The following is a 24,652-nucleotide window of genomic DNA, read 5'->3' as shown; positions in this document are numbered from 1 at the left end:
TAAGCCAAAATAAGGAATTCTGCTTTTTTCTAGACGAAAGAATACGGATGCATATGTGCTGTGGGACCGTCTTTTTGGCTAAAATTTTGCAGTACAGCATATTTTGACGTGATAAAAATAAAAAAATTATCACTGAGAGAATCTTGCAATATGAGAAGGGAGGGATTTTTGATGCTTATCCAATATAGAGAATTATTGCAGGTTAAATTTAGGTATCTTATCTTTTGTGTGCGTGAAGTGAATATATATAAAGAGCCTTACCTGTTGGTATCTTTGAGACTTATCCATTTTTAGAAAATCTTTTTTATTCGTTGAAAATTTCATGTAAAACATGAGCAAAGGGAATTACTTGGTTACCATTAGAATAATAGTGAATCAGGTGGCACTTCTATTTACTGGAAATAGAATTACACCCTATTTTTACCACGAAGAATTTGTTCCTAGGAAAATGAATATATGTCTAGACTCTCTAATAGCTCCGCTCATAGAAAATGGTGGCAAAGATTCCTTATTTGCTTGCACGAAATGGCTCTAACAAATGAATATATTCAGTAATGATCAATTGGGAACATACCCCTACTTGAGGGAGGGCTGTTTCGGGTTTTCAAGACAAAAACACTCTCTGTTAGGTAATACCCTTAGTTTTTTAAAGACCAAGCAAGAATATCCTGACTTGGCGGGAACCCTGAAGCTTTTTAGACACTCAAAGAAACTGTTACGTTACAAGAAAAATTAAGCACTCCATATTGCAGAACAATCAAAGAAATTCTTAAGTAAAGCGACCATATTACGTAACAACAAGAGGAAACAAGCCCTATTACGTAACATGCGCCTTCATCTTTTAGAAACCATTTTCTATTACGTAATTAGCACCTGAATCTTTTAGAAAACATTCCTCAGTATGTAACAACCACCTGCATTTCTCCCTGAGGAGTTCGCCGTTAAACCTTCTTCATTATTTTAGGTCATTAAAGGAAGAAACGAGTACTGGCTATGGGTCTGCCCGTGTCCAAAAAGGTCTCACTACTAATAGGGACTTGTAAAATATATTTTTGAACCATTTTCTCATTTATTCACAACTTTTCAAATTTTTCTTTGAATCATAAAGAGTAGCGTAGTCTATGGCTCTTTCAAAAATAGAGCTATTGAAAAGGAGAATAACATAAGCAATAGAGTAGATGCAGATTTGAAAACTTCAATCGAAGAGGATTTTGCCAGTTAAAAAATCCGAATTAATTTAAAATGGCTATCAATTAACTATAACTATACCCAAATATCAATTAAAAATAACTATTTCAATATCAAAAGCTTCAAACTCGCTATTTTTGTAACAAAAAAAAATGTAGTTGTTATTTGTAACATATGTTAAGAACTAAAGTAATAAGCTAGGGTAAAAAGGGTGGATTTCTCACGCGGCAAGTTGAGCTTACCAAAAAAATAATGAAAACAGTCAAAGAATTATAACGTTTAAAGTTAAAACATTCATGTACGATTTCTGTTGAAATTCAGTTTGTATAAGATAAGCTAAACGGGCAAATATTTAAACTATGATTGCAATCACTGAAATTTGTATCCAACCGTTTATTGATTTATAGTCAAGACAGTTAAAAGCAGGGAAACCAGTCCGTCTTTCAGTTGTTTGACCCCTTGTCAACAAAATGTACTTCAGAAAACGATTCGTCAGCGGTAATTTAAAAAACATTATTTGGTAGCGTTTCGGCGTTAAAAGTCGTTTGTAACACCGTTGTTCGGCGTTAAAAGCTATTAGAAATGGTTTAAAAACCCAACTTAACCTAGCCTAACCTGTCATCGTGAAACCTTGCATTAAACTGAAAAAGTTAACTGGCAGCGCTGATTAATTCCAAGGAGAAGAAAAAGTATTTCGGATATTCACCGCTGAATATCGACATTCACGAATTTTGGACAACAGGCTTATTTATAACAGGCTCTGGTGGCAGTAAAATACTAAGAGCTACAATTATTACGGCTGTTATACCATTCCGTTCATTAGTAGCTCTTAAATATATTTTTTCTTTAATATGAGGTGTAGATAGGAAGACGAAAGGGATAATGATAATTTTGCTAGAAGCAGAAAAACATGAGGCAGCACATGTAGGCACGAATGTAGAACTTGCCCTTAATTTAGAGGGGAATATTCTATATGTGGGGGAGGTGGAGAAAATCAGAAAAAATGAATACGAGTTAGATTGAAAACACAAAAAAATAAAGAGATACGATTGGAAGTAGGATACGGATAAGGGTAGAAATCTAGATACGGGTATGAAATCTTCTGGTCCTAGAAGAACCCGTGGATAGCGGAACTATAGATCTAGCTCTAATTATGAGAGGTACCTAGGAAAGTATAATCTTAGTTCTATTTTTTTTCTATTAAGTATTTTTTTATGATCCTCTCGATTTTTGATTATTTTTATATGTGTTATTTTTTATTGTTATCATCGTTATTTTTTTAAATTATTTTTTATGCTTTAATTGCAATTCTTTTATCTTTTTATTCTTTTTATCTTTATATCCTTATATTTTAATTATGTAATTATGATTTTAGTATCTCTTAATTATTCTGTTTTAGGAAACTCGCTTCAATTGAGTTTTCCACAGAGCCGGCGTGTGAACCAAAACGAAAAATAGGATTTTTGAAGATGCATAAGTGCGCCAGCACAACCCTTCAAAATGTTTTTTTTAGGTAAGCTTATTATGCTCAGCTTACTAAACTTACTTTATATTTTAATCTTTCATTTGAAGGTAAGGTTTATTAGGCCAACTTAGGAAACCTTTCTAATTAGGTAGCATTTACTATCCTTATCTTCAATATGTTTTCCAAATGGCTAATCTTTTTAAATTACTAAATGTGTAATTAAGCGAAAACACAAAACAAAATCATCCGAAGCTATACAATAAAAGGCCCTATCCAGGGTAAGGGCTGTTATGGAGTGTGCAACTGGAGTCAGTGTGTTATTGTGCGATTTGCTGGAAAACCTATACAGAAGAATTATTGTCCCCTAACTTGAGCAACGAGGAAAATTGCTTGTTTTGCAATGGAGGCACTGATTTATCTCCCTTTTACTTCTGATATTTTTTCGTTGTGAGGCGACTACGTCAAACTAGTGGTTTTAGAATGCTGGGAAAAGGCTTATTTGAGAGAAAATCACCAAATCTAGTGCCGTTCTTCAGTAACAAAAGAGATCATGTCACAACAAAGGGGTATATCTTGTATTTTGTGTCGTTGTCAAAGAGGATCCAGGAAATACAAGCTCTAATATTCTCTATCTATGATCGAAAACCCCAAACTGTAGGTTTTTTTTATCCCTGTCTAGAATTTTTTTTTTTTTTTTGCATGGTTAGCATGCTTCTCATCATTAATTGCTGATTCCTTTTTCCATTTTTTTGTTTTATCCCTGTCTAGAAAATTTTTCTTTTTTTGCATGGTCAGCATGCTTCTCATCATTAATTGCTTATTCCCTTTTCCATTTTTTTGTTTTATCCCTGTCTAGAAAATTTTTCTTTTTTTGCATGGTCAGCATGCTTCTCATCATTAATTGCTGATTCCTTTTTCCATTTTTTTGTTTTATCCCTGTCTAGAATTTTTTTTTTTGCATGGTTAGCATGCTTCTCATCATTAATTGCTGATTCCTTTTTCCATTTTTTTTGTTTTATCCCTGTCTAGAAAATTTTTCTTTTTTTGCATGGTCAGCATGCTTCTCATCATTAATTGCTTATTCCCTTTTCCATTTTTTTTGTTTTATCCTTGTCTAGAAAATTTTTCTTTTTTTGCATGGTCAGCATGCTTCTCATCATTAATTGCTGATTCCTTTTTCCATTTTTTTGTTTTATCCCTGTCTAGAATTTTTTTTTGCATGGTTAGCATGCTTCTCATCATTAATTGCTGATTCGTTTTTCCATTTTTTTTGTTTTATCCCTGTCTAGAAAATTTTTCTTTTTTTGCATGGTCAGCATGCTTCTCATCATTAATTGCTTATTCCTTTTTCCATTCTTTTTCTTCTGTCCCTGTCTAGAAAAATTTTCTTTCTTTTGCATGGTTAAAATGCTTGTCATCATTAATTTCTGATTCCTTTTTCTGCATTTGCTGACGGGCTACCGCAAGATATGCGATTGTTCTTTAAAAACGAATTTAGAAGTTACTACTCCTTCTACATATTTGTATAGTTCTGTCGTAACGAGTTCATAGTAAAGTGCCATATGGCACCCTTTAGAGTGGAATGGATTGAAAGCACAATAACGGTGCCAGCATAGTCTCTATGGCCGAAATCAAAACTGCAACTTTACAATCCCTCTTTCGTAAGCTCGTCCTCCCAGCCTAGATAACTTTGAAGACCACACTGCCTTTCCATGACGAAAGTAAAACAGTTCAAAATAGGGATGATACCTTTTTATTGACAGTGAAATATAAAATTATTTAACTGGATATTTCGAACACATATACAGTGTTCATCATCAGCAGTAAAACTCTGAGTGTTCATCACTGATGAGTGTTCATCATCATCAGCAGATGATGAACACTGTATATGTGTTCGAAATATCCAGTTAAATAATTTTATATTTCACTGTCAATAAAAAGGTATCATCCCTATTTTGAACTGTTTTACTTTCCTCCCAGCCCCCTTAGTAAAAGAAAATCACAAAATGTATTCTAAAAGAAATATCCTGATGAAACAAGCGTCACTTGTTTATTTTCATTTTCATGAAAACAATTGAGCTTCTCATGTGCAGATTCTTAAAGATTCAAGTAACAACAATCCCACGATTTTAATTTAATTTTGATTTTAATTTTGATTTTAATTTTGTAACAAAGTTGTACATATCTTTAGAGGAAGATAGGAAGTAAAACCTACAAAAAAAAATTCTTAGAAACACTGAAACTTGATTAGAAATTATTCCATCGCAGATTGCGCAAGAAGTATCTACGAAACGAGCTCAAATAAACTGATTCGTGGTATTTTCCAATGTTTGTAGAATTCTAAGAACTAGAGCTAAACTAAGGATTAAACTTGCAGGAGGTTCTTAGGGAACTTAAATGGAAAAATATCATTATCATTGTCGGTAAAAGGTTAATGAGAGACTTATAAACTAGGCTTGTACTTTCCGCTGTGTATTCATAGAATTTTCTAATGCTAGGAGTAATGGTGTCTACCAATAGAAATTGGGGGATGTACTTTTCAAAATATGGAAGGATATTTTTTATTGTTTTTTCAATTTCTTCAACGAAAAAAAAAACAAAACAAAAAATTCCAAGGAAAATACCTTAAAATACATTTTTAATCAAGAGGGAAAGTACCTCTTCCCCATTTTATACGAATGGCTAAGTAAAAATCCTATTTTTTCGGCTTGTTTCTATGTTTATCCCGGGAAAATATAACGAGTCAGTTGATTTGAGCTAGTTTGAACGCTTTGTTCGTGGTAGAACTTCGCTCTTTACTTCTGTAAGATTTCGTTATTGTAATCAATAACAAAAAAAATAATTGACTTGATAATAGAAATAATTATGCATTTTTGATTGGTTTGAACTTTAACCTCCTCACCCCAACCTCACGTAAGGTAAAGCCTCCTCACCCCAAACGTAAATGGTAGCATAGAATGGTAGTGTAAGGCAATTTTAACAGCTGACTTAATAGTTTACTTGTAATAGTCTGGTATTATCGTTACCAAGCAAATATGATAGATCTCAGAAATGACATTTTCATTTTTTTTAGAAAAGTAAACATTCTGTCCATCATTTCGGAGCAACAAACTGTGCCTCAAGAGGGACTTGTGCTAACAATAGCCAAAACTCTAAAAACAAGTTTTGATAACCATTTATGCATCAAAAGAACTTTTTTTTGTGATAATTATAAATATGTGAAATTCATTAAATTTAATTTGACCATCAAATGTTTAAAGTCTGAAAAAAATTGCCTCACTTTTGAAAGAACGGTAAAATACCCATTCCCTGGGGGTTGATTTTTCCCTGGGATGATTGTATCGGACCAATGGCCCTATATAAATTGAGAGAAGACTCGTTTTACCAGAAATTAATAGTTCTAGTGCTATTTCTTAGAAGAAAAAAGATTCTGCTACAGCCAATTAGTGTTTTCTACCATTTTGTGGCAAAAATCAGCAATTTTTCCCAAAGGATGGGAAAAAGCTATCGACTGAAAACTCCGACGTAGAAAATCGACATTTATCGTTTTAATCGACAAAAATCGAATTTATCGAAAAACTGTACATTGAGCTTATCAGATTTATGCAATGGCACCTTCGCTCCTATAGATTCAGGTGGTCCACATAAGATAAACTGATAATATATACATTGGTTTTAATACCTGATCACTCTAAGTTGATTCATTTGAGGACTGATAAATTTTGTAGAGTGATATATAATTGTGTATTAGCTATTATGAAGAAGAACCAGCAGTTCTTTGGATAGGTGGGAGCCGAGGGTAGTGCGCCTTAAGCCTCTTGAGTCTGAAACACTCCCTAGGCAGTAGTATCAAGAACTTTGGTTTTACTAAAATCTATATAAGAACATTTCTCATCTTCTTATTCATAAAGATTTTCAGTGTCTTCTTGTATCTCGGGTGGGCGAAGTTCCTTAGCCCTCATGTCGTACATCCGTAGGAGAAACATTAAAAAAAAAAAAAAGATGTTTCAAGAACTCTTCGTGGAAACCATGGATACGATGACCTTTAAATCATTTTTGACAAAGAATATACTTGAAGGGGTGAGCTTTTTCAGGGATAGTTATAATTCTCGAAGAATTTGTAGACAAATATTAAAATTAAATATAAAACGGGGTTGATGGAGGGTGTTGTAGCATCCCCGATATTTATAAAACATACCTGTGCCATGTAGGCTTATATAGGAAACTTTTTAATGCATAAAACAACATAGTAGGCTGTCAAGTCTATCTTTTTATCTTTAGGGAAATAATAATAATCCTTTATCATTACATCATATTGAGCTTATGGCACATCGTAGACAATAAATGAATAAATTAGAAAAAAGGAGCAGGTGGTAAATGATTGCTTGGTTCGTAGGGAAATTGTTGATCTGTTGATTCAAATGACGCTAAATTGGATAAATTAGTCACAGATGGTGACACTCATGCCTGAGCGCAAAAACCGAATCGTTGCAATTGCATTACATTAAAATTGTAATTGTAGCTATTAATAATAATTTATCTTTGTAAAATGTAAAAGTATTGCAAACCGTAATATTTAATTGCAAGCGTGAAGTATCTTTCAAATTGTAATTTAAATTAAATTGTAATCAAATGGTACTTGTATTATCGATCTACAGTAGTTATATCATACAAGTACCCATGTTAAAAAAAAATGTATTTCAAAATGTGTAGAATAATCATACTTAAAGCATTTTGCATGTAGCCCCGCTATGCTTTAGCGTCGACCCCCCTGATGCGCTAATATATAGCCCAAATTATAGAATCCTCTCTATTCGTCTCAGTTGTTTCTACCCGTATTTGTACATTAGGGGCATGAGGGTAAAGTATAGCTAGGCTGCATGGAAGTTGTGGTAACTGCAATTATTCTGCATCATATGAAGTAAGAATTGTTTTCTTAACATGGGTACTTGCTGCGGCTGATTTATTCCACAAGTACCTTTAAGCTGCATATTTAAATTTTCTATTATATTGCAAATTATAATTGTGTGATTTAGATTTTATCTGAAGTTATATTACAGTTGTATTTTACGCTAAAATTGCATCTTTACATTTAAAACTTCTCATACGAACTGTATAGGCAACGTATTTGATATCAATATCAAAACTTGTTGGAGCTGAAAAGAACTAGTTTTTGGTGAATTTCGACTGACAGCAAAAACAAAGAGAAAGAAATATCTTAAGATGAAGAAAACTGACAGGATTACAGCCAATAGATGGAAAAGACAAATTAAAACGATGTGGATACTTCGGCTGTATAAACAATTTCTCTTTCTCTTTGTTTCTTATTAAAAAAAAAAACTTTGAGATAACCAACAGGTTTGGAATTATCAAACCACTGTATACTGTGTTTCCCAGTTTTAGAAGCCATAATGCCATGAGGTGGCGCATTCGTTCGTAAAAAAACCACATAGCCATTATAAAATAAATAATCATATAGCTCCATTTAATTGAGTCATGCATATAGACAAGAGTAGTGATGGATTCCAGTTTTGACGACACCCATAGCCGTTACTCCTTTCTTCCTTTAATAACGCAAGATGACAAAGACGTTTAATGGTAATTCCATCAAGAAACAGGTGCTATTAATTTTCTTCACGACACACGTGTTTGTTACGTAACAAACAGGGGCGGATCCAGCCTTTCGTTCTAGGGGGGGGGGCGATTCTTACCGAAAAGAGTGGGGGTAGTGTCCTTTTTGTCGGCCACAAGGCTGACTTTGTTTTTCATGTTTTAAATTTCCCTGGCGGTCTCTTGTTTAACGAAAATATGGTTTTCATATATTACAATAATGATTACAAAAACTGTACTTGATCAACTGACAACTGTTTACAAGCAAAATTCAAGCTTCCTGGCTCCACTGTTCGCAAACCTGTCAATTACTCTGTCAATGCTGATATCGATGTCGCGGTGCACATTAAGGAGGGCCAAACCACTGAGTCTAGTTTGCCCCATCTGTGCTCTGAGCCAGGTTTCAGTTTGCGTAAAGCTGAGAAGCTACGCTCGGCAGATGCCACACTCACCGGAAGAGATATAAAAATATCAAGAATTAAGCTGACATAAGGATATAGGTGCCTGTCACATTCCTTGGCAGTTTCTTCCACTGAACTAGGAAAAATACCTCCTTCTCTCTTAACTCGAAGCCATCTACTTCTCCACACATGCACCTCTGCCAAAATAAGTGTTGCCCTGGTAGACGGCATGGTTAAGCCAAGAAGTTGACCGTACATGCTAGAGATCTCTTTGACGGAAGATTGCAGTAAATCATCGGTACAATTCACAATATTTGATGGCAGCAGTACGGTTAACCGGAAAGAGTTCAGCGTGTCCCTTGAGAATCGGCTCTTTAAGTCACTTATGACTTAGTCGAGCATAGGTATAAAAACTACACGTCGATAATATTCTTCAGGCGTAGTATGAGGAGGATTATTTCGATAAACCTGTCTTTGTGTAATCCTCGGAACTTCAAGAGCCAATTGGATTTTATCTGAAATTTTTTTTACTTGCTCGAATACTAATGCAAACTCTTCGTCACACGTTTCCCGTCACTTTGCTAGAACATCCAAAAGATCGGAAACGTGGCCATCGGCAGCGCCCAAGTCCAAAGTCTTCTTCTGGAATAGCCGACTAAGAGGCAAGGTCAGAGCGCAAATACTGTGTAGACACTGAAGGGAAACCACTAATTCCGCACTATGTAACACTGTGACAAGCATCTTTGCCTTCGGAGTGGTCACTGATTCACTCCAGTGACTAATGTGTTCCAAAGCCTGGATGATTTTTGGAAGTTCGGACACAAACTGCATAAGTGACTCGTGTCACTCGATCCACCTCGTCTCGCCGATTCCCGTGATCTGAGCTTTTAGAACCTTATTCAAGACGTAATTTCTCTTCGCAGATGCATTAAAAAATGCAACAACTTCTTTTATAATGCCTATGGCATTTCTGATGCTCGAAACAGCTGAGCTTCTTGACAAAGAAAGGTTCAGGGAGTGGTTAAAGCAGGGACAACGAGACGCATTTTTGGCTTTTTTCTGAATTTCGACTACAGCACCACAGTTATTTGATACCATCATTGCACACCCATCCGTTCCGATTCCAACACAGTCGATTAAATTCAAACCCATTTCTTCTAAAAGGCTCAGAACTAGCTGGCCAACCACTTTTCCGTTTACAGTCGGCTCTTTGTCTGCAGTGGAAGGTTCAAAGGTGGCATGATGAACGTCAACAAAACCTATGAAGTCCTCGCGTCTATGGTTATCAAAGGCATAGCAGAGAGCTAAACTAAGATGCGATGAATGTGACACATCTGTTGTCTCATCAAAAATGATGCTGTAATACCTTGCTGACTTTACTCTTTCTAGAATGACACCTATAACTTCTTTCGCACAACAGTCAATCAACTGGTTTTGAGTTGTTTTGCTGATGTAGGTAGCATTTTTTCCTGATGTTTTCAGTTATTCCTTTAATTTACTGTCGCCACTCTCAGCACAATAACGTAGTAGTTCTCGGAAGTTTCCTTCATTGGAAAGCGGCATGTCATCCAACATGTCAAAATTGATACAAGTTTAAGCTGCCATCATCCCGATGGCCCCTCAGTGGAATATTCTGCCTTCCTAGAAATTTGATTGATTCCAGAATCGGCTTAAGCCTCTCTCGGTTTTCTGTTACTTGCTTCATTTGCTGTTCGTTGACGCGATTATTTACAGATTCGTGCGGAGAATGGTAGACTCTTAGAAACGAACTTCCAGCCTCTACTGCGTCATGATGGTACTGGGAAGTATCATGTACTGTCAGGTCTCCATCTTTTCCCAGTAACTTAGCAAATTTTGTGACAGGCTTTGTGACCAGCTTTTGTAGGGGAACCTGTCTGTTTGAACCCCCCCCCCTAGCCCCAGTTACAAAAAGAGGGCAGTATTTGCAAAAAAGGCCTTTTGGGCAGCAGAATATACAAGCCAGTGGAAACTCTGCAAATGAGAATCGTTCAAGTACCTTTTTTCGTCTTTCCCCGCTTTAAATGAACAGAATATGGCATTTGACATCCAATCGGGAGTTTCCATGGCCTCTCCAGAAGCTCGCACTTTATTCGGTCATCAATGGCATGTATTGTACCGATGTGGATCCCAATATCGTTTTCCGGATACAGGGTAGGGGGCGGGGGTGTTGCTGGATGATCACTCTGAACGCTAACGGGGTTAACAGAAGATTGCAGAGTGTTAGGAATTTGCCCGTGTTCGCCACTTCCAACAGAACTAATTGAAGAGCTACTTGCAGTTACAGTTACACTATCCATTCTGCGAGACTTTGAAATGACAAAGCTGTTAAGCGTCTTTTGTCCGCGTTTTCCCGACATCAATATCATTTAAACGACGAAAATCCTCGTGACACATACACATTCAAATTTCATTATACACTGGAACGATATGTTTGTTTTGACGCTTCAGATCCGGTTGTGTTGCGCAACCCCACCCACTTCCAATGTTTACATCGAACAGGGAGGCGAGAACTAGCTAAAATTTACCGGGTGAATGGTTGCTATGCTATGAGGTGACAAAAAATAGTCGAGGCTAGCTTGATAGTGGAAAAGCTGTGGAATGAACGTAATGTAAAAAGGTTTTATAGTCTAGTTACAGTAGTTAGAACATGCGTTAATGCAGACTTCCGTAAGTGCAGTAAAAAAAATTACAGCCCGTCTAGGGGGGCGGTCGCACCCCCCTGGATCCGCCTCTGATAACAAAGTATTTTCTAAGAAATGCGGGTGTCTGTTACATAATAGGGAACATTTTTTTATTGACTGCTTATAAAGCCTGCCAGGGCTTCTTTACTTCGGGATTTCTTTGGGATGTTGCGTAATAGGGAATGTTTCTTAAGCTGTTACGTTATAGACAGTGTTTTTCTTTGGTTATTTAACAAACCTGTGAGGGCCAGGAAAAATCTTCATTGGCCCGTCAAATCGGGATTTCTTTGAATATTACATAAAAATTAATTTGAGATATTTACTCACAAGTGAGTAATTTCTAACTAGTTTTTTTTTATAAATATACCATCGTATAACTAAATACTGATTTGGTTCAGGTTGATTAGATGTCCCTGCTTGGAGAAGAAAATTGTGCAAATAGTAAATGTGTGCTATTTTATGGTACGCTATTGGAAAAGGCTAAGAATGTGGGAAGTGTTATGAATATGAAAGGGCGAAAACATAATGGGAAGCAGCCATGAATAACAATAGATCTTCTTCAGAAAATAAGTTTAAGAGATAGATTGTTTAAGTTACAGGCTTTAGAACCTGCGGATGAGAATAAAGAACAATACCTTGTTTTTCGTAATGATCAATTTTCTCGGCGAGGCCAGAAATCCTAGTTTAGCTTGAAACTTAAGGAAGCTAATGGAAACCCATTGAAAAACTGGGAAATGATCCTTAGTTTTATAGGTCAGAACCCTAAAATACTACCATCTGAAGTGATATAGAATGAGACCGTAGCTGTAGACGATTTTACGATTTGTGTTGAGTTTCAGAATCATTTCATTTCAGTAGGTTCAAAAATAGCCAATAGCCGATATAATTTACCGATTTCCGGATGATCTGCCTTTTGGATCCACTTTACTGCCCACTATAGGTGTCTTGTTGCATTTAAAGAGGATTACCGTGAACGAGCTAAAGGATACCATATGTGCCATGACAAAAAAGTTTATTTGGTAGTGACTTGATTGTGTGTGTGTGTGTGTGTGTGTGTGTCCAAATCCCCTGGAGGGGGATTTGGGGGCCTTAGATTTGGATTTGGATGCCGTGGATGGAAATATGGAGATTCAATCTCCTATACAAACCTGGTAATGGAAATCCAGTTTGCTCAGGACCATTACATTATAAAAAGGATACCTGGTTGTGTGTAATGTGTGTGTGTGTGTGTGTGTGTGTGTGTGTGTGTGTGTGTGTGTGTGTGTGTGTGTGTATGTGTGTGTGTGTGTGTGTGTGTGTCCAAATCCCCTGGAGGGGGATTTGGGGGCCTATTACATTACAAAAAGGATACCTGGTCGGCTTTGGTCATTATAATTTTGGAGCCGTTACAAATTTAAGTATCGATACAAGTTGTTCTTTAACTTTTGATTAATTGACCTGTTTTTTTATCTGTTTTAACGACCCCCACATTAAAAGGTTCACTCCGAAAAAAACCTTTTTTTATGTTTGTGAATGTGATACAGAGAAATTTTTTCAATAACAGAAAAAAATGTTCCAGCCAAAGACTTTTATGCATAAATACTAGCCCTGAAGCACTGATCTTGGTATAAAAAAATATTTTTTTGCCCTTATGGTGTTTTCATCTAGGATTCTTCACAATCCAACCACAAAATTTACAAATTCAAATATCAAAATCTTCTTGAACAGGCAATTTATTTAAAAGTTTTGAATTGTCTATAACTATTTTATTGATACAAATACCAGTGTAAAGATACCATTGGAAATTGGAAAATCACCATGGGAAAAATTTACACTTCTGATAGGTTAACGTCTCAAATATCCAAGTTCTTTCTTCTTTATGAAGAACTGCCTCTCTAACTCTTTTAAGAAGAGCCCTCAAAATTCTATAATAGGAAGCTCTCGTCTTAATAGTATAAAAACATATCTCTTAGAAATTATTTAAACCCAACTTTTTAAACCATTATGAAGCACACACAACTGTGCATAACCAGAACAAATATATTTGAATAAATAGCGGAATACACACATGACTGGATCCCTGATGTCAAAACAACTGTTAAAACACTATTATCTAACACAAATGTCAGTTATGTTTCGTTTTTTCGACTTGAATTCTTGAATATAATGCTTGAGCCACATCATAGTCATATTTGTTGATAAAATCAAATTTACATATGATTAAAGCACCAGTTATGTTCGCCATTCGTAACTTCTCGAGTAGAATATTGTTCAACTTTCAAGAATAAATTTCTTGACTAACCAATCAGTCAAGGTTTAAGGCATACTTTATAAACCTAGAAACGATGGAAACTTAGAACATCGGTTCTTCTATCTGCAAGAGGAATCTGATAACAGTTGAGAAGCCACACAGCCAGTTCAGTAGTGAAGCCAGTGAAGTAGTGAAGCCAAGAAGCCAGTTCAGTAGTGAACAGTTGGACACAAAATAGTGTTGGTGCAAATTCTTTAAACTGATTGTTTGCAATTTTAAATTTTCGCTTGTTAAATACAACTGTGATGGTAATATCCAGAAAAATACAACATCATTCATGAACATTGGCTTTTTTTTATCAACAGGTGTGACTCTGATGTGGCTCAGTTATGGAGGAGCAGCCTGTGTAGCTGTGGTGGCCACAGGCGACTTGGTACTGCTGTGAGTTGTTAGTAGTGGTTGTAGTATTTCACAAACTCTTTTGTTTTATGAATATTTATTCCAGGTATGCACATATAAACGACCTAAACGTCATTCTACCATTGAAAAGGTGGAATTATCTTGGCAGTCCAGATTTATTTTCCATAAAATTGGTTGAGGAGACACCGTGGCATCATCTAGGCTACGACATAATGGCTTTGCATACAAGGTGGGATCATAATTCAATTAAGCAGGCTTTATCTGGAGATCCTGCTTTTGTGACCATAGTTCGAGAACCAGCTGAATTATTTGAATCCCTTTACGGCTACTACAATTTTCAAAATTTTTTCAAAAATCTGACGTTCTTTTCATTTTTAGATAAGTTAGAGGATGGTGGATTTGAAAAAAAGAATAATAGGTTTATGGGTAAGATTGGGAAGAACCAGATGCTTTTTGATCTTGGGTTTCCTGTAAAATATTTTGATAATGAAGAGAAAGTGAAAAAATTTGTTGAAGAAGTTAAAAATAATTTTCATTTAGTAATGGTTACCGATAAAATGGACGAATCGATTGTTTTATTGAAACATTTGTTGTGTTGGGACTATAAGGACTTAGTTATCTTGAAATTAAACGCCAGGGCAGAAAGCAAGAAAAAGAAATTGTCCCCTGCTCAAACAGAAAAATTACGAAAGTGGTTGAAAGCAGATAATTTTCTTTATCTGACGTTCCGGGAAGTGTTTGATAAGAAAGTAGAGGAATTTGGATATGAAAAGATGGAAGAGGAGAAACAGAAATTATCAACAATAAGGAATCAAATAATGGAAGAATGTCTGTCAGGGAAAAAGGACTTAACTGGAGACAGTCTAATTAAAGCAATGAGGTAAATATACAGTTACATAAATGACCTATTATTTTGTCCAACGAAAGTAGGCGACTGAATTGAAACGAGTCTTAGGCGCTTTCTAATAGAGTAGATAAAAAAATTACGCAACTGACATCGCAAAATTACCCTGCAGAAGGGAAAAATTTAGTCTAAGCTTGAACTAAATTTATCTCAAGTCATTTAAACCAGGATTTGATTAAAAGTGTTGATATTTTTATCAAGCGTGAAATTATCTGAAAATGGCTCTTTTTCGACATTTTTTAATATTAGAGGATAGTTAAGACATGACTGGTTTACTTAAAGTAGGGTAGCAAATATAATAATTGAAAAATATATCTAATTAGCATATACAAACAATTGTCTTTAAAGAGAATCCAAACTAGTTTCTGGGAAAAATAATGTTCTCTGGTTCAAGCTCGTCCCTCATTTTAGAGCTTAAGGAAAGCAAAATTACAAGAAATAAGAAAGTATGATTTTGAGCTTTTTCATTTTACTAGTTAATGCTAGAGTACGTTAGTTTTTATTATCAGAGACTAAACTGAACCAGACAAACAAAACTTGGAAACAACGGAAATTTTTCGAAGACAGCTGAACTTAATTCAGTGAATAATTCGGCCCTATAAAGTCTTGTCAATTTATTTACTTTTGAATCCGCTTTCTTTTTAAGTTGTTATTTATTTTGCAATTTTTTTTCATTCTGATTATAAGTGAACTATCTTAGTTTTTGTAATCGTCATTAACTTCAGGGGGGGGGTGAGGTAAACAACAATTTTTCTCTTTAGGTAAAGTTATCCAAACATGCTGCAATTGAAAACAAAGATAAATTTTTAAAGTATTGCTATGAATAAGTCGTATAAAATAAAAAGGACTTACAGCCTAAGATATAAACATACTCTTACATTTAAAGACTTGAAAAATGCTATTAAATTATTACACTGGCAAACAAAATAAAAGTTTTCCTATTAAAAGGAACACAATGGGGGAATTTTAGTAACTGTTTTATGCTGATTAAACAAAAACAAGGTCTGTCAACTGAAAATAAGGTAAAATGTTAAAATTTATCAAGAACAGAAATTACTTTCTACATGATTGGGGATTGGTTTTACCCCACCCTCAAACAGAGGTGCCATTTGGGGGGGGGGGGGGGTCAGGGGTGGGCAATTGGCCCACCCCAGATTTTCCAGGGGGCCCAAGCTTCCACCACAAAGGGCCCTTTTCCGGCCATAATTATCCATTATATCCAACATAATCCATTCTGTTCAAATGATTTAAACTAACTGCACGCCTATTAGCGAAAGAGCGTAATTACCTGACAACCCTTGGGGTAATTACGCTATTTGCAATTAATCATTGTAAACTTTGAAAACATAATAAAAGTGTCAAGTTCTGTCAAATGCCCCATGCCCACCCCAAGATTTGGCCCAAATGGCGCCTCTGCCCTTAAACCCTTGTTCATTAGGCTAAAGTTTTTAGGGTTTTAACAAAGCTTAATATTCCATTTCAATGGCTATTGTATTTCAGCAGTCGTTCTCAAGTAATTCAGAAGTCAAACCTGAGGGTAAAGAGGTAGGGGTCAAGATAGCCTTCCCCCTTATATGCGTAATAATTTTTTTGTTTAAAGTATTAATATTGTTGCTTGCTTTTGGTTGAAAAATTTAGCTTACTTGTTTAATTTCTCACTGTTTTTCAAATCATGCCGATCCCTACCCAAGATATGATGTTGTTTACCAGTCTCGGAAACCCTGCTCCGACTTTTAGCTGATAAATTATATATGTTGATAATTGTAGATTGATTGTTAGTGTCCCGCTTTTTATGGTTTCTTGCTTAAGAACTTAAAATGTTAAATAGTTGTTAAAATTTGGACAAAATTGGTATATTCAGTCAAAATTTTCGATATAAAGTAGTTTTGCTGAGTCCTTAATGATAGTTTTTACTTCAAAATATAGGAAGGGCAAAAGGGGTGTTGTAACAGGAAATACTACGAGACTTTTGATCTTCTGCTTGGCTGAACCCACCAAAGCCTCTAAAATAGGACTTACTGATGTTCAAGTATTTTACATATTATACATATGTTTCAATACAGGGAAGCATTGTATATAAATAGCAAAAGAGAAATATTACCATTTAATATCAATGAAAACCAATTTCCTGGTAGCACTTTCTAACCCCCTCCAAAACCCTCTACGCCAACCATCTCCACCTTTCCCCTCTCTGTGCGAATAGATAGGTAAATGTAGCATTTTTATGCTACGTAGAAAAAGTTTATTCCAATGGGAGGGGCACTATTACCCCTTGCTGTCCTAAGGAGTAATAATAAAAGTTTAGATAAAAAATGTTCCTAATAATTAAAGTAGTGTACTATTAAGAAATCCGGCTGCTGCGCCCTAGTGCCCAGATCCAGCCAATTTGCCTTAGCAACCAGCATGCGTTATTTATTATTGATCTATCCTGCCCTAGCAACCATGTCATATCATCACACTATGCATGTTGTCAGAGTGGTGGCAGACAATTCCCGGGAACCAAGTAACGATCTCAAGGCATAACAATTGTTTTGTTTAGGGTGTGAAGTAGGTGCTACTATTCTTCTATTATGCACACGTGCTTGCTACGCAACATTTTAGGAAACATTATTGTCAACCTAGTCATATATGGTATTTACCATATATGGAAAACCATGTATGGTTTTTACTTTTCCCATTTCGTATCTGCTGACTTTGGGTGTATTGACCGTTTCTCCTCAGTCTAACAGCAAGTTCGCTGCTTTTTCCTTAAGAAAACTTTTAACAGGTAGAAATCCCAAGGTAAGCTCCATGGATGCCGTAGCGGTTCCTTGATATGCTGATGTATTCATTAGACATGCTAGATTTTGCAACCTTTCTAAGAGGGTTAATTGGCTCGCAATTCGAGCTGAATTCACCCAAACTACTACTCCATATGACAAAATTAATCCAATTACCGTCTTATATAATTGCATGGTCTTATCGGGAGTGAAGCCCGAGTTCTTTCCCATTATTTGACATTGAATTAGGGAAGATCTGGCTTTTCTTACCTTTTCAAGACAATGGGCATTCCAGCTCAGTCAGTGATCAATTACTACCTCTTCAGGGATAATGGGTGATCATATATGTTTAGAGCAAAGGGATCTTGCCATTTCCTCTTTTTTGTGTCCACTCTTTTCCAGTCTTAAGCAGACTTACGATTCTGTATCCATATTTAGATCCTTACCAGCATGTTTCCCAATTCAAACACTGTCCTTTGAAATTTTCCTCTCAGTAATGATAGTAGGTCATCCGTATATGCCTGACTATATCGGGACTACTGATTTAATAAATTCAGCAGGCTGTTCATGACTAGATTCCACATATATGGACAGATTCCCCCCTCCATGTGGGGATCATTTTTGAACGGTCTAAGATTTTCTTATTCCCTTCAGCTCAAGGACTATCTGTCGATTCCTGAGCATATGAGAATTCCATTTCTGAATAGATTCATCTAGTTTGGCTTCCTCCATGGCCATTTCTATGGATTTAAAAGTAGCTTTATCACATGCTGCCTCTATGTCAAGGAATATGCCTAATGCAAAATCTTTACTTTTTAGGGCTTTTTCTACCCACCACACTAATTGGTGAACTCCAGGGTCGGTTGAGCCCCCTATCTTAAATCCTATTTCCTTTTCAGATATCGTGTTCTTGGTTTCCGCATTACTTATCATAAACCAATGTATCAATCGTTCCATCACTTTCAGTCGAAAGGAGATTAACGTAATCATTCTACGGGATCGGGGGTTGGAGTAGTCCTTTCTCCCTGGCTTAGGTATGAAAACACCTCTGGTCTTGAGCTATGTACGGAGGACACAGCCCAAAGTGAGCTTTCTCTTTGAAATACCAATATAATAGGTTTTTATTTTTTCCCATCCTTTCTTGAGCATTATTGGGTATTTCCTATCGGCTCCAGGGGCTTTATAAGGTTGAACATCATCCAAAGCTTTTTTCACCCTTTCTTTATTACAATTCGGGACGTCAGCTCCTTCACCATATTTGGTTTTATAAAATAAACTGGCATGGGACTATTTTCTTCGGGTCTTTTACATGTATATTTCGATCACGCGGCTTCTTCCAGGTCCGCTGTGAGAGTACCATTTATTCTTACCAAATTTCCCAAGCATACCCAGTGATCTTTCTTTAGAATTTTTATTAGCCTATTCCTAGCTTCATCTGACTCTAATTATCAAAAAAGACCTCCATGATGCTCTCTTTGCTCTCCTTATCTCCTTTTTCAGGAGTTTTAAACCTTCCAAGTAAGTATCCCGTTTTTCGGGATTGTTTGTTTTGATAGTAGTTCTTAACAGCTTTCAGGTCAGTTTTTTTCTTTGGTTTAATTTTGAGGTCCGACAGATATTGGCTTGATCCCCCTCTTCAACAAGTATTGGAGGGTTTACTTGATTAAACGCACTGTTCATGCTTTCTGTGAGTCTGCCTGCCTCCTGATCTTGATCCTCTCGAGTTACTCCAGATTTGAGAGGCAGATAAGCAAGTTTTTTGGCTAAAAATTGGCTATAGCTTTGCCATTTTTTCCTTATATCCCTAAGAAGTTGTCGTTGTGATATATCCATTTTGAATCTCATTATTCGATAGTCAGAGAATGACGGAAGATCGCTCACATGCTATTTCTTTACCAGTCCCTCATATTGTGAAGAGATTATTGCAATATCCAAAATCTCTCTTCTTCCTCTTATTTTTAGAGCAAGGTTCAAGCCAACATTTCACCAACCAAGGCCTCCCACCGCCATGCAGTCCAGGAGTTCCAGTCCCCTTCCATTTGTGTCAGTGCTTCCCACTAATGTATGATGTGCATTTGCATCATATGACAGAATTATGGGAATCTTCTTAACTTTACAGTATTCCACCAGTTCTATTACTTTCTTTGATGGCGGCTTCTCATCATGTGGCACGTAAACTGAACTAAAACCTCACGTTCAGGGCCAATCAAGTTTGTCAATATAATAGCTACTAGGTCCCTAAAATATTGTCTATACAACTTCCAAGTATCAAAATTCTTATGAATGATAAACACACGCTCTAGGAGCGGAGCTCACCTCAGTGTGTACATGGAGTTCAGTTCCTCTAACCTTCCCCGTGATCTTTCTTCCGACGACCTACGGCTCCTGTACCATCGCCATGAATGTCTACATTTTGCAAGTTCCCTCCCAAGATTACAAGAGGCGGCTTGGCATTGGTGCAGATTGATCTGCGAAAACTCTAGCTCCCGCGGCCCATTTGCTGGCATCATTTCAATTTAGCTGGAACTTGAAGGTCCTGGTCTTTCCTTTGCTGGAGTGAATTCCACAGGAATCATGTAGAAGGGCTTGAGAAGCGTGAGTCCCATCATTCGAATGGGGAGTCGGAAGTTACGATTCTCCACTTCAGGCACCGAATCAGCCTTAATTGTCACTTGGAGGCATGTCTTTCCCTCCTTGACATAGCTCTTGGTCACTTCAACTTTTTCTTTAGTGAGGAAACAATTTCAGTCCACCAACTGCACCATCCGCTTCCTTGGTGACCCAACATTCGGATTCTCAATAGAGAAATTTCTTCTTGGAGATGTGTCTCCTGGGGAGAGGGTAACAAAACCCTGCTCCATTCTTTTCACAATCTCTTTAATCCATGATGCAGTCCTGTCATCCTTGCACCTCACTTTTATAATGCCCTCCTCCGATCTTGTGGAGGCGACATCAGGGCCAAATTCTAGATTGACTTCCATGATTTTTGCCTCAACGACCTCCATCAATAGGATGACGTCATTTTCTTTGAAGGGATTACCAGTCACTCTTGTTTACCCTTACGTGTATCGATTTGGCTACTTCAGCAGTGCCCCTCTTTTCTTTCAGTGCCCCAGCAGCCTCTTTCCTTCTTCTCTCTACCTTGGGACGCTCTTTTACCGGAGTACCCTACGGGGTTGTATTTTGAAACAGATTCGCCCTATCTCTCTTCTTACCCTTCACCCGAGTTAGGTCACCAGCCAGGGATGTGTGTCCGGGTTCCACTCTAGGCCGTCCCCTTTGAGGTATCCGTATGGGGAGATTTTTTCTGCAGACTACCCGCCGCGAGCCCACTACCTTCCCTCTACTCCCTCCGGTTAGGTTTCTTTCTACGCCTGAGCTTTTCCCATCGCTTTTTGTTTTGATTTATAATTGGGTTTGTCCCCAATTCAGACTTGCTCGGTTTTGGATAAGAGCGGCAACTTGTGTTGTCCGCGCTTGTCTCAGCCTCGAATTTTTTTTAGTCCTTCCCCATTTCTGGCTCCAGATTCTGGGAGCCTATGATTATCGACGAGAATTCCACAGCCACTTTTCAGAAACTCCCCCTCCTTCACGCTTTTCACCTCCACGGATGGTGATTTTTCTTTCGTGATTTTAACTTTAAATTCCTTATCCTCCATCACATAAAAAAATAATTTTCTTCTTGACTTTGGTTTCTGACCATCAATTCAAGGCCCTCTCATGCAACAAAGCATTTCCAGACTTGGATTAGGGCGTGCCCTCAGAGGAGCCCCCCCAAACACACATACACCCTCAGCCATCCCCTCTGGCTTACCATCTCCTCAGGGGCATGTAAGATTATTCATGTCTCACGGGGCAGCCGCCTGAGTCGTGAACTCAAGGCACGTCCCGCAGGACTGAGCCCCTCCCTAAACATCGGCCTTAGACACGGGAAAACCGAGTTTTTTCCCCTGTACCCTTTCCCTTAATCCTCTTCCGGAACTTCACTGCGGCTTAGGGCCCTTCTTGACTTACCTCCGTCTCCATCATTCTATCCCTCAGTAGTGTTCCTCACTCACCTGACAATGGCCAACAAATCGTCGAGTAGCACAGAAAAATTGGGGGGATGGCTTAACTGGGCTGTATCAGGCCGCCTCACAAGGTTATAAAGGTAGAAATGGCCCCAGGGATGACGCTGGTGAACAGACGCATGTGGCCAAGATGCAGGAGGGAGCGTCCAACTTTCGTCCAAAACGTGTACTACTCCGTACGTTACTGATACCTCCGCCCTCTGCTTACGGTTGTCTGTCGTCCTCCACCATTTCTGGCACCGGACTTAGAATTGTCTCCATCACCCTTCCCTATCCCTGGCTCTGGGATTAAGATTATGCATTGACTTGTGCGATGCATTATTAGATAGTTGACCTTTTAAAACTATAAGTGCAATTCTATTGATAATAATTCCTAGAATTGTTATTTAAATTATTGAAGAAATTGATTACTTAAAGCTCTATATCTTAGTTATTTTAATGATATGAGTGCTTAAATTACTTAGTTGAAAATCCATTAATTAAAAACTCACCAATTGCCCCTAAATTAATCGTAATCATAATACAATTTGATTAACAAGAACAAATAAATCGTTAGCAAAATACCAGTAATAATCAACCATAACAAAAAAAAGTTTGTTCTGAACATCAAGACACAGTTGCATTAAACGTTTACTTTTTGTTTTCCCTTTTTAAGCCAAAAAATTCTTCTTTTCTTTCAAAGGGTTTTGTTCAAGTTGTTCAGTTATTTTTTGTTTATACAGTTTCACTGCTTATTCTAGTTTCTTTTCTGTTGATAAAAGCTTTCGGATATGAAACCAAAATATTTGGGCTTTTAGCGGTGTATACATTTTTTCAGCCAAAGCAAACAGTTTCACCCATCGTTGTAAAATTTTATTTTACTTATTCACTTTATTTTAAGCGAATTTGTTTTATTTTAAGTTGCTTTATGTGAAAAGCAACTTCGAATTCCGTGTTGGACTCTTTGGCAACTTAATTTACACTTCTGCTCATTACTTTAATATTTTAAGTACTAGTAAGATTAAAAATTTTTTTGGCTCTTTCTTGGCTAAATCAATTTGATTAAATTATTTTTAGTGTGCTAAGAAATCAGCTTAACCAAATTTTTGCTTGCCATTGTTTTTGGTTAGACAAGATTTGATTGAACTCTAATTATCGATTGCCGTATTTGACCAAAGTATCTCCAATCAGAGACTGTTTAAGGACTAACAATTGGGTGGTTCTTCAGTGAATATTCATTTTTTCCACTTTTGTAGACCAGACTAAAAGTACAAAATTTTCTATTCTATCTCCTACCATTTTAGGGGTCGGTTTCCAGTACGTATTTTATGGGGGCGACAGATATTACATCTCCTTGTTGATTGCAAAGGTGAGGACTTGTTGTAAAAATAGCAATCTCTTGAAAAAAAATTCTATTGTGAAAATTTGCTAAAAAAAACTGTTAGGAGCTCCCTCTAAATCTCCCGCAAAGCTGATGATGATGCCATAGAGCTTAACACGAAAGCAAATGCACTAAAATATCCTCACTATTAACTTCTCTGTGTCTTCCTTGTTTTCTTCAATCCTAGGGCCCTCGTCTTGGATCTCAATGCCTAAATTTTCATCGAACTATTTTAAAGTAAGTGTTTTACTATTTATCCCGATGAGAATTCCACTGTCTCTCTCAAGCCCAATTGTCTTTTACAAGATTGTTGTTGGCAGAACTCTGCCATTTATGCTAACCTATCGTTACCTAACTCCTCGGTTTTACCTTTCCTGTAATCTAAAGTGACACATACATTTTTCCAATATTGGAAAAACTTTAAAATGAAATATATAATATTCTAATCATCTATTTCGAAAATCTGACTTTTAGTCATAAGGAAATATATGTTAAGTCTAATTATAAAAATAACATTCATCTAATGTTATAAATTAACTAATGCATCAGTGTTCTTACTTAAACTCTTCAGTAAATTTCGAGTGCCTTAGAGGCATTGATGTAATTTGTTGTGGTGCAAAAGGGGAGGCTAACCCCCCCCCAAACCCCAGTTTTCCATCCCAGCTAAATTTTAGAATTTTCAAAAATATTATCCAAACTAAGATAGCACTACATAATTCAAGTATCCACAGACGCAGGTCAGTTTCTTTTAATATACTTTCACCTTTATGGCGCTATATGACTCATTTTTCATGTTCACTTAACTTTTGAGCATTCGCTTCAATTTTGCTCTCCCCTCCCTTCCCACAATTTTGTCGACATTACGCCACTACTTTAAGGTGTAATTTTAACCTTCATTTCGTCAGAAGACTTTCTAGTCCATATATGGTTGCTGCCACAGTCCACTGTGCCACTTGCTTGCTCCCACGGTATTCTGACTGAACCTTGTATTCAAACAGGATTCATCTAAAAATTTATCATAAGAACTATATAATGACCCTAAAATATCACCTCTTCCTTATAATTGGAAGCCTCGCAGCTCTTAAAAAAAAAAAAAAAAAGGGAAAAGGAAGAGACAGGAGTTTTTTAGTAACAACAAAAAAATAGCTAATAAGAAATATAGTTGCCAATAATAAAAAGAATTTTAAAAACACACAAAAAATTGTATGTAGGCCTACATTTCTGTTCGGTTTTTACGAGTCAGGCATTTTTTGGGGGGGAGATGGGGACTGAAACGTAGTAGCTCTCCTACATCCCTGGATATAGCCTTATACAGGCTATGAAATACACAGTTTCCCATTTATTTGTTATAACAGGTGATACACACTGAAACTTTTTATTCGAAAGACCTGGATATCCTACTGGATTGATAACCTAGTTTGGGTACTATTTGGGAGCTAATAAAAGTATAATTACTGATTCAACTACTGCTACAAAAACTTTTCTATTAATTACGGTGGTATGCTCTAATATTTTTTAAATAGCAGAAGGGATATGAAAGGAA

General features: G+C 36.7%; 1 protein-coding gene across 1 annotated transcript in view; it reads left to right on the top strand.

The window, feature by feature from the left end:
- The first annotated feature begins 2,582 nt into the window (after positions 1–2,582).
- The window catches only part of LOC136028299 (galactosylceramide sulfotransferase-like), a 32,293-nt gene continuing 10,223 nt past the window's right edge, over positions 2,583–24,652 (top strand). The window contains exons 1-2 of the mRNA XM_065706056.1: positions 2,583–2,701; positions 14,102–14,896. Of these exons, the coding sequence (XP_065562128.1) occupies positions 2,658–2,701; positions 14,102–14,896 (839 nt within the window). The 5' untranslated portion in view covers positions 2,583–2,657. The remainder of the gene's footprint in view (positions 2,702–14,101; positions 14,897–24,652) is intronic.

Source organism: Artemia franciscana, chromosome 6 (assembly GCF_032884065.1).
Source record: "Artemia franciscana chromosome 6, ASM3288406v1, whole genome shotgun sequence".
NCBI classification, from domain to species: domain Eukaryota; kingdom Metazoa; phylum Arthropoda; class Branchiopoda; order Anostraca; family Artemiidae; genus Artemia; species Artemia franciscana.
The sequence above is the reverse complement of the archived record's forward strand: the minus strand, read 5'-3'. Positions and strand labels throughout refer to the sequence as shown.